At 45.8% G+C, this 14,028-nt stretch overlaps 1 protein-coding gene across 1 annotated transcript in view; it reads right to left on the reverse strand.

The window, feature by feature from the left end:
* Positions 1-4,016: 4,016 nt before the first annotated feature.
* Positions 4,017-14,028, reverse strand: part of DUSP19 (dual specificity phosphatase 19) — a 47,447-nt gene continuing 37,435 nt past the window's right edge. Inside the window, exon 4 of the mRNA XM_082261349.1 lies at positions 4,017-4,433. Within this exon, the coding sequence (XP_082117475.1) occupies positions 4,212-4,433 (222 nt within the window). The 3' untranslated portion in view covers positions 4,017-4,211. The remainder of the gene's footprint in view (positions 4,434-14,028) is intronic.

Below are 14,028 nucleotides of genomic sequence, written 5' to 3' on the forward strand. Positions count from 1 at the left end.
AAAAGAGGGTCCCCGTCTGCGACGAGGTCCCTTACCCTTCGTAGCCTGTGGTAGAAAGGTGCTCTTGCCTCCAATGAGACCCTTGATAATCTCATCCAAGGTAGCACCAAACAGGCGATCCCTTTGAAAGGGGAGATCAGCCAAAGCTCTTTTGGGAGCTTAATCCGCCGACCAGCACTTTAACCATAACATGCGCCGGAGGACCACCACCGAGATCGATACACGCCCCAACAATGGAGCGGTGTCCAGGGCGGCGTCACAGACAAGCTGTAGCCCTTGTACCATTGTCAATGTTTGTGAAACCAGAACAATGGTAAACATTGGCCTAAAGGCCGACCCTACCAGGGAAAAATATGGAGCGTTCTCCAACCGGATAACAGTAGCTTTATTTAGTCTGGAAATCGGTAAATCCACCGACGGTGGTACCGTCCATTTGTTAAGGAGGGATTCTTCAAACGGATAGCGCCTATCAATCCGTTTGGACATACCAGGGGTTCGTTTTGAACGGACCCACTCTTCTTTAATTATATCATCAAAATATTTGGGCAAGGAAACACCTTTGCCATCTTGGAAGGCTTGCGGGTACCAAAAGCAATTTCAGTATCAACTGCCTCCGCCGGTGTAACCTCAAGTCTTAAGGTTTCCCAGACAGACACAATCAGTGCATCCACCGGCGCTTCGTCTTGCGCTATGGCGGAGACAGAAACGTCATCCTCTTTCTTCGAGGAGACGGGACCCGAGACAACAGCCCCAGAGGAGAAACCTGCAGCAGCAGCGACAGGCTCAGAATCCGTATCTGATGTGTCAAACGAAATAGGGGTAGGCGGGGGTCGCTTTTTAGCCCCCCGTCCCTGACAGGCCACCTCCACCCGGGATACAAAAGACTCCAAGACCGCTGAAAGTGCATTGATAGTAAGAGGAGAATTGGAGGGTCCCGTGGTCACCTCGAGGGGATCAGGTGGAGACACCTGTGTAGCAGGGTCCATGGCAAAGCCAGGAAAACCTGTCAGCAAACAAATGACAAAATTGAAAAAAGAAAAACTTTTTTTTTTTTTTATAAAGTAATCCAACAGCGCTCCTCAGTGACCACGTGCTTTGGAATCCCCACAGAGAGAGAAAAGAGACCCCCAAAGGCTCCCCACCTGATGCACAGAAGCTCCTACAGGACTGCTCTCAGCACTGTCTTTACAGGACAGGAAGTCTTGTGGATCGATTTACCCGGGCAAAGGGAGGGGCTCCGCCCCTTTACACGCCTTCCGGCACTCCCCCCGTTGCTCAGCACTCAAGCCAGGCGAAGCTGGGTGTATCAAAATGGCCGCCGCCATACAGGAGACATTAGGCTACGCCAAAATGGCGGCCCAGCGTGGCCCGCGGAAGGATGGCGGCTCCGTGCGGCTACATCGCTGATAGAGGACTCCCGTGCGATAGGTAGGTGCCTGATAGTATCACCCCTCTGCACGACTGTTTTAACAGTAACGCCAGCGGCGCCCTGTCTCCATCCTTGACCGACATCAGTCATGGATTCCTCAGTCCTTTTACAATGCAGGCTTTCCTTGCAGCGACAGACTCATATAGATTGTCAGCTCCCAAACCAAGCCTCCTGGAGTGGTATACCTTACTCACCAACTCATACTAGCGAGGGGGAGATATGTGAAGTATGTCATAGGATAGAGGGGAACCCGGGATCATGAGGGTCCGACCATCCACAGAGGGGCCCGCATCTACTCCCAAAACCCGATCAGGGGGAGAGGGGGAACATTCTACTCACCATACCGGAACAGGCGGGCACCCACTCCTGACAGAACCCCTCTCCACCGAGGTGGGGGGGCTGTCGGCCAACACAGACGCCGCGACTCCGATTCAGACTGGTCGTGGGCGAACTGGCGAGACGGTTAACTCGCGGGGCCAGTCCCCGTCCAGTGGGACTATGTCACGGCCGACCCAGCGCGGAGCTAGGGTCTGCGCGCGCTCGTAGGCCGGCTGGGGTGACCACTGGATCTCAACATCCAGCCCGTCGCCCAGCTCCAGCATAATTGCTTGAAGATCTCACAGGAACAAAAACTGGAGAAAAAAGCTAACTAAAAAAGATTTATCTAAAAAAGCTTGCCAGGACCAGAGATCCCAGCAAGGAACTTAGGTCCTTACTCCTGACTAGGCAGAAAAAAAACTGACATCCTGTAGCAGGAAGTGAGAGGATATACCCATGGGACTGCCCCTAAGGTGTGGCCAGAACGTTTTTCCTGCCTAGTGTCCTACTCCTGTAGGGGGCAGTATAACCCTACTGATATTAATCAAAGAGGACTGCGTCTGTCAATGAGCGACAGAGAAAATATTGTTTTTTTTTTTTTCAAACTTGTCGCTCTTTTTTTTGTTTATAGCGCAAAAAATAAAAATCGCACAGGTGACCAAATACCACCAAAAGAAAGCTCTATTTATGGGGAAAAAAGGACATCGATTTTATTTGGGTACAGTGTTGCACGACCATGCAATTGTCCATTAAAATAACGCAGTGCCAAATCGCAAAATAATGTCATTAATGGGTCAATAATGATCATTAAGGGGGCAAATCCTTCCGGTCTTAAAGTGGTTATAATTATAGTGCATTGGTTTACCAAATGTTTAATGAAACTATAGCTGCAAACCTAAGATTACTACACAAGCATACCATGCAAATTAACTTGGTCTTAGACTACCTATTAGCCAAACTGGGAGACCTATGTGTGCTTGCAAATTATACTCAAGACATGATAGAAGCCCATCTCAAGAAGATGGTAAAACTGAGGAAACAGGCCATTGATGTCACCACTCCTGAAAAGGATAGTAATTGGAATCCATTTGCTGGTTGGAACATCGGTGGGTGGATGGGTTCATGGATTCAACAAATTTTTTTTGTCCTTGAAGGAATTATTGTCATAGGATTGCTTGCTTATTTGTTTTTCAGATGTGCTAAATGTGGAATACAAAAGATTACTAGAATGGCAGTTAGGACTGAGGAAGATGACCCTAAGGAAGAGATAGAGTGTTACCAGATAGTCAATCTAGCAGATACATGTGATACCAAGATGAGTAATGCGAATGAATAAAGTCTAGTAACCCTAAAAAAAAACTTTACTCCACTTAGCAGTGAAGTAGTACTGTGGGCCCTTGGTGTTGTATTAGGTAGGGAAAAAATAAGGTAGGGACCCCACCATAGGGAATTGAGTATATATATATATATATATATATGGGGGTCTGATAAATGTGTTCTCTATATACGCATATATTTACTGTTTCTTCTGCTTTTTCACTGTTATTTTATTTTAAGAGCTGGTTTACACTTTTCTGTTAACTGTAGGAAACAAAGTTTGAGCCTGTGATGACACTCACCGCCTGATGAAAACCAACCACCTACCTTCCTGTTTGATGAAAGAATAGACATTTGTGGTCAGAACCAGTTTGAACCAACAACTGTCATGGCGGACTGCTGCTAGTTTCCTTTTTGTGTCAGTCACATGATGTTAACGCCCATTTAACTATTAGCTTGCTATTCAGAAGATATGGACACTAATTGTCTTGATTATACGATCACAACTAGATTACAACCTAGAACACACCAATGTCTTATTCATAATTACTATAAATTAGCCTAATGCTTGTTAGCTAGAACATATACTTCTGCTTTTTCTCAGTTCACACAAACTGAGCTTCTGTAAAGCTATATCCTCCCACTACAGTGAATAAATGCACCTTTTCTTTTTTATCAATTTGGACTCACTATCTCATCTTAAAGGTCTCCTTTGAAGACTCCCTAACCGGAAGTAACAATTCCAAAGTTTTTTTTTTGGAACATGCGACCAGCAGACGAGTAATATAAGCTCCCCCTGCTTATGTTTCCCTGCAGACAGGCTGGGGAAGAGCTGGGTCATGTGACAGCTGTAGTTCTATTAGGAAAAAGGTACTTCAATTTTTTTTTTTTTATTAAAATAATTACAGTGCCATCATCCATATACAGAAATAGAAGGGATAATGTAAATTAAACAGTGTGTTCAGTATCACTTTAAAGATAACATGGACTGGCTGCTGCAAGTTACATAAAGTAGGCTGCATGCCTTATTGGAGTATTTATGTTCAGATAAATAAAACACTGCATTTCAATTGACACCGGGAATACAACTCTTTCTATAAGAAGTGCAACAACTGATAACAAGTAGGAGACAAAAAACACAGCTTTGTCAGTCTGTCTTTTCATGTATATCTGTCTGTCTTCTTATATTGTCTTGATACTTGTGGAGCTGTTCCATGAATCCAGGGTTGGGGCAAGCTGCGGGTCTGGCGTTTTTTACAATTGAAAAGGCTCTGGCAAAATTCAGTTTATCGTGACACATCAAATAACCAATAATTATTGCTGGAGCACGAGACACGCCTGCATTACAGTGGACAAGCACCACTCCATCCTGCCAAAATAAAAGTATAAAATTATACATTGCATGTACAAATATTTCCTTTCACACCTGTCCACCCCCTATGAGCAATTTTTACATTTTTGCTATGGACCTGTTTATTCGGTAATAACTTTGTCATTACTAAATATTACAAGGCAATACATATATTGTTTTTTTTAACCCCTTCGCACCTAAGGGTAAACCAAATCCAAATGCCTAAGCCCAATTTTGCAATTTGGACATGTGTTAGTAAAAACCATACATATCACAACTACTTTGTGCATCCAGGTGTACCTTGTTTTTTCAGGACAAATTGGGCTTTCATTTAGTGATAAATGGTCATGGATATTGCCTGATTTTTTTTTTTTTTGTTATCAAAGGAAAACTGGCCCAAAATAGTAATAAAAAACAAAAAACTTTTTTTTAAATTTAACTGTAAACTGTAAATTTCTTGCTACTACCATAACCTACCATCAAAGAACAACCTCAAAAAAACGTCCTGCTCCTGAATATTTCAGCGATACCACATATGTGTATGTTAGTTGATTGTACCTGTAGCCCAGCCCAGAAACAATGCTGCGCATTTTGCTTCTTTTTTTTTTATCCTACCTAAAACACACTGACACTGATACTAATTTAACCACTTTACGTCTGCTCACAGTAATACTACTGCGTAGTATTAACGTCGTCAGACACTCCCCCTTCTGGGCGGCGCTTGCGTGCCGCCGGAGGCTCGCTCCCGCTGTTTTCATTCACAGCGGGAGTCGGGCCAGGGGAGGAGCAGCGGCGATCGCCGCTGCTCTGCCCCGATCGCCGGGGATCTAGTGTGGAGATCCGCCCGCCTGTGTAAACACAAGCGGACGGATCTCCATAGTGACAGGGAGTGACAGATCGGACTGTTCAGCATAGCTGGACATCCGATCTGTCCATGACTCACTCAGTCCCCTCCCACCCTACACGTCAGTAAGCACCAGGCATACATTAACCCCTCCCTCTCCAATAAAATTAACCCCTTCCCTGCCAGTGTCATTTTTACAGTAACAGTGCATATATATAGCACTGATTACTGCAGTAATGTCACTGGTACCCCCAAAAGTGTCAAAAATGTCAGTCAAGGGTCCGATCTGTCCGCCGCAATGTCGCAGTCCCACAAAAAAAAAAATCGCAGATCGCCACCATTACGAATTAAAAAAAAAAACACCAAAAATTACAGAAATCTTTCCCTTTGTTAGTAAACGCAATAACTTTTGCGCAAACCAATCAAAATACGCTTATTGCGATTTTTTTTACCAAACATAGGTAGCAGAAAACAAATTGGCCAAAAATTTTTTAAAAAATTGGTTTTTACATCTTTTTTGGGGGGAATTTCATATAAAAAAATGTTAAAAATATTGTTATTTTTTCAAAATAAACGCTCTTTTTTTGTTTATAGCGCAAAAGGTAAAAATCGCACAGGTGATCAAATACCACCAAAAGAAAGCTCTGTTTGTGGGGAAAAAAGGACGTAAATTTCGTTTGGGTACGGCGTCGCACGACCGCGCAATTGTCAGTTGAAGTCGCACAGCGCCGAATCGCAAAAAGTGGCCTGGACGGAAGACAGCAAAATCCTCCGGTGGTAAAGTGGTTAACGCAAACACAAACCCAGGCACTGATCTAGATTAAACCTAGATCTGTTTTTTTTTCCTACACACACTTTTTTTTATTATCTCTGCAAGGACAGTGTGATACAATGTATCTCTCTCGCAAATTACTGAGACAGAAAACACAGAGGGCTGGCTTTACAGTGACCAATCACTGTGATCAGGTAATCAGGAATCGGACGTTCCGGGTCCTAATCGTTAAAAAGGGGATCTCGGTGAGACACCAGTCTCTGTGCTGGGCGCACGCCCAGCACAAAGGAAGATACGCAAATATGTGACCTCACAGAAAAAAGCCCAGTCCAGTGGGGCCACATATTTGCATACAGTTGGTGTGAAAGGGTTAAGGACAAAAAAGGCTTTTTTTTTTTCACAATATTGTCTTGCAACAATGATTTTCTTTCCCCGCCAAACCTTATACAATAAAAACACAACAAACCTAAACAAAATGCCCTTTTTTTTATTTTATTTTAGCAGTGTTAGCCCCCGTTCACATTAGGTCGCTCCGACTTCGGGGGCGACCTGTGAAGTCGCGTGCACCGCGACTTCGGCGCGACTTGCACGGACTTCATATAATTGAAGTCAATGCAAGTCGCCTCCAGGTCGCCCCGAAGTAGTACAGGACCTTTTTTCTAAGACTTGTGTCGCTCCTATTAGAACCAGTCCTGTACTACTCAATGGACCCGACAGTGCGCGACTTGCCAGGCTGACCAAGTCGCCTGGCAAGTCGTAATAGTGTGAACCGGCTTAGTGTAAAAATAAATAGTGTTATTGCAAATAAAATGAGTACATTTTATTCTGTAATTTGTCCTGTTTAAAAATGACTCTAAAATGATGATTCTAGTACAAAGCATTGCAAAATTATTTACAAATTAAATGAAGTGTTTTTTTGTTTTATTATATGTTATAAATATATGTTAAACATATAATACAAAAAACAACAAAGTTTACATATTCATAGATAATAAAATAGAAAAAAAAAATCAGCATGAAAATAATAGTTGAAGAGAGAAGGAGACTAATTAGGGCTGATTAGAGTAAAATAAAAAAAAAAAAGCGGAAAACAAATTGGCCTAAAATGTTAAAAATTAGATTTTTACATTTTTTTGAGAATGTTAATATAGCAGAAAGTGAAAAATATTGTTTTTTTTTTTTTCAGAATTGTCGCTCTTATTTTGTTTATAGCGCAAAAAATAGAAAAATAGCACAGGCGATCAAATACCACCAAAAGAAAGCTCTATTTTTGGGAAAAAAAGGACATCAATTTTATTTGGGTATAGCGTCGCACGACCGCGCAATTGTCCATTAAAGTAACGCAGTGCCGAATCCCAAAAATATGGCCTGATCATTAAGGGGGAAAATCCTCCGGTCCAGAAGTGGTGAAAGTGATACTAAAGTCTAGTTTTTTTTTTTTTTTTTTTTAGCTAAAAATAACAAACAAGTTATACTTACCTGCTCTGTGCAGTGGTTTTGCACAGAGCAGCCTGGATCCTCCTCTTCTCGATCCCTCTTTGGTGCTTCTTCCTGTTAAAGTGGAGTTCCACCCTTAAAAGTCATTTTTTTTCCAATCTGCTTGCTCTCTGTCACCTGAAAAATAAATGGATAATCAAGATTTTTTTTTTTCTTTACTTACCTTGTTTTAGAAGGAAATATACTCACCTTACTTCCTCTTCCTCTCTCTTCGGCCGTGGCCCACGCCGTCACTTCCTGCTTTAGGTAAGGATTAGGGGGCTGATGCACACAGAATGCTTTTTATCTTAATGCATAGAATGCATTAGGATAAAGAAAAAATGCCTTTACAACCACTTTAAGCTTTTTTGGGCATGTGTAGCATGCCCAAAGTCTGCACCTAGTTAAAGTGGAACTCCTGCGCACGCTTAAATGAACTCCTGTCCATGCATGGGAGTGACATCATGGAAGTCTGGCCAATGAAAATGGCCAGTGATCAGTACTCAGAGGACGATCCGGCTGAAGATGACAGCAGCCGATCAGGAGATCCAGGACAACACAGCACTGAAGAGAAGGTGAGTATAGTTCCACTTTAACCCCTTTCTACCAGCAGGAGTGGTCCTTTAAGGAAATATTAATTCTAGAACTTCCTAATCATGTGAATACTGTGGTTGGCTGTCACAGTGGTCACATGTTTAGGAGCCCGTACTACCTACCCCTGACCATAAAGAGTGACCGGGAACTGTTGGTGACAGCACTTTTAGTGCTGGGGACACAATGATTAAGCAAACTTCCAGCACAGAACCGTGTCATGGAAATAAATGTTAGCTGGTCTCCCTTTGCTCTACCCAACAACAGATCATGCTGGTCCTGGGCCCACAGATGGGACAATAGAGCCCAGGATATTTGAGGGGGGGGGGGTATCTTTCAGTACCAGTGAAAGTGATTGGGCAGGTTCATAAGTGATTGGGCAGCTCCACATTCTCTTCCACCAGCAAGTCGACAGCTGTGTAAAAACTGCCACTGCCAATACCGGAAGCCCTTATGTCAGCGGCAGTGAAAGGGTTACAGAGATAAAACATGAGGAAATGTCCATGCATTGCAGAGATTTTATTTTGCCTTTGACATCCAGAAGAGAACTACTCCAACATGCATTTTTATACTGTAAATATCAAAGGGGGCACATTACAAAACCCTTTGTCAGTTAAGAAAAATGTGTAACCATTTTTGTTTAAAAAAAAAAAAAAGTTTAAAGGGAATTTATAAGGCCTCATTTACATGTGCAGTTGGGGGTGTCAAAAATGCACAGTTGAGCCGCATTTTTGCCACCCACCAACTGCCCCCCCTCCCTCAAGCTGAAATAAGCCACGGTTGTGATGCTTCACGCCTTTGGCAAAGTTTACCAGACATGTAGGGATCGATGGACAGAAACCCTGCTGAATGCTACACATACAAATGAAGAAGCTCTGCAAATGCCCCACAGGTGCGTGCAAACGCATGCTGTTGCATCGTGTTTGTCAACCAAAATGGGGTTAAAACAGGCAGTGAGGGGGTGTCACATTGCTTCTTCACCACTTTTCAGTAGCCTTTGAAGCGTGATCTGAATGCAGGTCTGGCTTCAGATGACAGGGAGATTTAGGCCCCTTGCACATGGGCGGTGCACCCGACGGACTTCGTTTTGCTCAGCGGGGATCGATCTGCTGAGCAGGCGGATGACAGGTCTGTCTCCGCTTACTTTGCAGAGATGGAGCTGTCAGAGCCTGTTCGTTTTCATCCGATCTTATCCGATCCGATTCTCCAGACGGATGAAAAATAGGGTTTCCATAATGTGCATATCAGCACATTATGTGGAACTTACCTGAAAACGGAGCCCTCCAGCAATGCGATGTAATCACGGGAGGCAGTGTCCATCTTCACCCGGTCTTCCTTCGGGGTTCGTGGACTACGGCTGTGTGACAGGCCGTAGCCGCGATGACATCACTCCAAAGCTTGTGCCGCGGAGCCGTCATTCACAGCACAGGTATCTTGAAGGAACGGCACAGGTGCCCATTCCTTCAGAGCGTATGCGCCAATGACGTCATTGATTGCATGTCATGTAAATATCTCCTAAACAGAGTATGTTTAGGAGATATTTACAGTATCTATAGGTAAGCTTTATTATAGGCTTACCTATAGGTACAAATTATGCACAGGAGTTTACTTTGTTTTTACAATTCGTTATTTTTTTACAGGGAAGCCTTCATTGCTGCGGGAGGGGGGGGGGGCAGTGAAAGGGGGGCACACGGGAGGGGGGGGGGGGTCAGGAGCAGGCAGAACAGGGAGGGGGATCTGTATCAAAGAGGCAATTACAGAAATGATGCCCTGTGTCTGTGTCTCTCCCTGCAGCAGCTGAAAGCTGGCAGGAGGGGAAGAAACTGACTTTCAGCTGCTGCAGAGCTGCACAGGGCTTCCTTCTGTAACTGCTCCTCTGCCCGACCAATTCCCCATGCTGTTGGGGCCCCCCGTGTGCCTGAGCCCCCTACAGGAGGACTGGTGGTCCCTCCTATCAGCGGCCCTGATTAAAAGAATCAGAAGCTGTATGGGATCTCTCTCTCTACAGTGCTCCTTACCCATAACTGTCAAATGGATGCCATGACTAATTAGAAATTTCATAAATAGCAAGTTAACTTTCAATAAATGTTAATAATAAAAAAAAATATATATACCCCTCCAACGCTACAGCGCATTGTCGTTTTTTTCGCATCAATTTCTCTAAATCCTTTGCCCTGCCCATCTCCCTTGATCACACCACAACGAAGGGACTCTGGGCTGTCTGCTCGTTTCAGCTAGCAAAAGACTCTATTCGTTATCTTGGAGTGAACATTACATCCGATCCTGCGGCCTTGTATGTGGCAAATTTTACCCCCCCTCCTTTCGCAAATTAAGGATGATCTGACCCACTGGCACTCTCTCACCCTTACATAGTCTGGTAGGTGTAGCGCTCTTAAAATGACTATCCTAACCAGGATTTTGTACTTGATGCAGGCCCTTCTCATGCGCCTCCAATCTATCTTTTTTAAAAGGTTAGACGCCCTGTTTCGGGAGTTCGTTTGGTCACATCAAAGACCGCGCATTCAACTACAGCTCCTTTATCTACCAAAGTCTAGGGGGGGTCTGGGATTGCCGAATTTGAAGTCCTACTCTAGAGCAGCTCACTTAACCAGACTAATAGACTGGCATTGCCATGCCAAGGCCAAAAGATGGGTAGCCATGGAAATGGAGGACTCTGGCAACACGGCGAAAAGCTGGCCCTGGACTTTGTCACCTATTCCAAAGGAAAAAAGTAGCCACCCCACTTTTGGCAGCACGCTTACGGTCTTTAGGGAGGCCTTCCTCCACACTGCGGTCTCCCCACGTCCTTCTCCGATGGTGCCCGTCTTGGGCAACCCATATTTTCCCCCGGGTATTGGGGGTGCGAGGTTCCTTGGTCTGATCTCAGAGGGCTGTCTTCACCTTTGGGAGTTTCTTGGGAGTAATGGGAAACTTTCCACGGAAATTCTGTCTGGGGCTGCCAACCCTTCACTGGACTTTTGGAGCGGTCTCCAACTCTGGCATTTCCTCCGTAAATGTCTCCGTCTCCCAGGTATCCTTCACCCTTTGACTGACATAGAGCATGTATGCCACAGACGGGAACCGATCCGCCATATCCTTTCCATCACCTATGCTGCCTTAATCCACCCGCCCGCAGATTTTTTCCCCTCCTTTTCTGGCATGTTGGGAGTCTTTGACTTGAACACCAAATTCACGGAAGCCCAAAAAGGAAAGATCTTTCATTTTGCACAAAAATCATCAATCACCACTAAGGTACAAGAAACGGGCTACAAGATTCTTACGAGGTGGTATAGGGTGCCCTCCATTTTACATCTTTTTTACCCACAAGTATCAGATAAATGTTGGCGTTGTGATCTTGATCGAAGAACCATGCTTCATATTTTTTGGGAATGTCCACAAAGTAAACAATTCTGGCAAGCAGTGACTGACACCATCAAACACCTAACCAATGTAGACTTAGTGAATGACCCAGCAGCATGCCTGCTCCATCTCACCCGAAGGCCCATCAAATAATATAAGGCATCACTGACTATCTCGTGACTCAGTCCTAAAGGCAGCCAAGGCATGTATACCCCTCTGCTGGAGATCAGCTGTTCCACCCACGAGGTCTCTTTGGTTTTCTAAGGTTAATAAACTCAGGGACATAAAGGATATGTCAGCCACTCTATAAAATTGGGAGGGAGGAGGGGGCGGAGCCAACGGCCGGCATGTGAGGACGTACAGGGGGAGAGCTCCGTCTATGTGCCTGTGATCCTGCTGTTATCCTGTGCACAAACTTGGCTTCAGTTGCTGCTGGCTGCTCGGGAGGGCTCCCTGGAATCGAAGGGGTGACTCCTATGATGGTGAAGTACGGGAAGGTGCCTCCAGCGACCCCGGGGAACAGGCTGGCTCGGTTCGCATGGGGAGCTCAAGATGGCGCCGGCCATCAGGCGGGGGAGGCGCCGATGGCGCGGGACGATGCGCACCCTGGCAGGGATGTCTGGGATGATCCGGTGGCTCCTATACCCGCTCCTATGCCTCCTAGGAAGGGAGGGAAGCAGAGGGGGCGATCGCTGGACAGACATGTGGAGTCGGTGAGTGCAAGGCTGCCGGGTTCCCCCCCCTCGGCCCCCGGGGAACCATCCTTGTCCCAGATCATGGAGGCCATACAGTTCTGCAGGTCCTCCCTTACTGAACAAATTGATGGCCTCAAGGTTGAATTCTCATTTCTCAAACAAGATGTGGCAAAGGTGAGGGACAGGACTCATGCTGCAGAGAGGAGGCTTACTGATGTGGAAGCTGTACTGAGACCTATGGAGACAACGGTGCAGGTCTCTAAACAGAATATATCTGATCATACATTGAAACTGGCTGACATGGAGGATCGCATGCGCCGCAATAATCTCAGATTTGTGGGTTTTCCTGAGGGTGCGGAAGCTGGGAAGCCGGAGGACTTTCTGGAGGGATGGTTGAAAGCGAACATGGATTCCGCTACTTTTACCAGAATGTTTGCCATTGAGAGGGCCCATAGGATACCTGCCAGGGCTCCCCCGAGGGGGGCTATCCCTCGCTCTTTGATTGCAAAGCTGCTACACTTCCGGGACAGAGAGAACATTCTGAGGGTGGCACGCACTGGCCCTCCGTTGGAGTATAATGGCTACCGCATTTCCATTTATCCTGACTTTTCGGCGACTACGCAGAAGCAGCGTGCTAGCTATCAGCCGGTGAAGAGGCGCCTTAGGGAGCTCAACTTGGGGTACAGCATGCTATACCCGGCTAAGCTGCGGGTGCTGGATGGGGGCAAGGCCCATTTCTTCAACAACCCTATGGAGGCGTCTGAGTGGCTGGATGCGAGGGGATCCTGAAGGAGTTTTTTGTTTTTTTGGTCTGGAGGCTGATTGGGACTGAAGCTTGTCAACTGGAGTTTGTGCACCTACATGTGGAACTGTTTTTTTTGCAGGCGGACAGACGGACTCTTTTTGGTTGGTTCGATTTTTGCTGCTCCCCTTCCCCTTTTTTTTTTGGGGGGGTTTGTGTTGTTGGTTTTTTTTTGGTCGGGGAAATTTTTTTTTTCTTTTCCTGGCCATTCCCTTTGCCGCCCCTGGTCTCCCTGTAGTTTTTTTTTTTGCAGGGGGGGAGGGGACCGGCTGTGTTTTTTGTTTTTTTCGGAGACTGAGAGACTGTCTATGTTGGGTTACTAGGTCTTTGGGACTGGAGTTGGGGTGTATGGTCCTCTTTTAGGAGAGGGACTCTGCCTGTTTGTACTGTTGGGTGTTACGGGATGAGGCACTTGGCGGGTTGGGGCTGGGTGCAGGGGGGGGGGGGTGGGAGGGGTGTTGGGACGGGTTTTTGTTTTGTTTTTTTCATTTCAGGTGACCGGGGAGGCTTTACTGTGGCCAGGACTTGTGGGGGGGCATATGATTGCTGTGATGCTGTGTTGGGGGGTTCTCTGGGGCTCGGGGGTGGGGTTCCTGGAGCTTTTGCTTGGAGGTAGGGCCCTGGATGGGGTCAGGGGCGGGAGCCTTCTGCTTGCGGTACATTCAGATGATGGCTGAGCGTCTGAAATTGGTGTCCTGGAATGTCCGGGGCTTGAACTCTAAGTTCAAACGTTCGTTGATTTTTGATTATCTGAAAACGCATAAGCCTCATTTGATTCTGTTGCAGGAGACTCATTTGCAGGGCTCCAGGATCCTCTCCCTAAAAAGGGCACATATTGCTCAGGGGTATCACTCTACTTATTCTTCCTATGCTAGGGGGGTCTCCATTTTAGTTACAAAAGCATTGCCCATAACGGTGCACACTGTTAAAACGGATGTGTTTGGGAGATATGTAATTCTGGTCTTTAAGGTTTGCCTGAGGGTGCTAACTATTGTGAATGTGTATCTGCCTCCTCCATTCTCCCTGGCTCTCCTTGACGAGATATTTCAAGCAGCTATGGAGGCGGCGGAGGG

The sequence above is a fragment of the Pelophylax lessonae genome (assembly GCF_965119305.1).
Source record: "Pelophylax lessonae genome assembly, chromosome: 6".
NCBI classification, from domain to species: domain Eukaryota; kingdom Metazoa; phylum Chordata; class Amphibia; order Anura; family Ranidae; genus Pelophylax; species Pelophylax lessonae.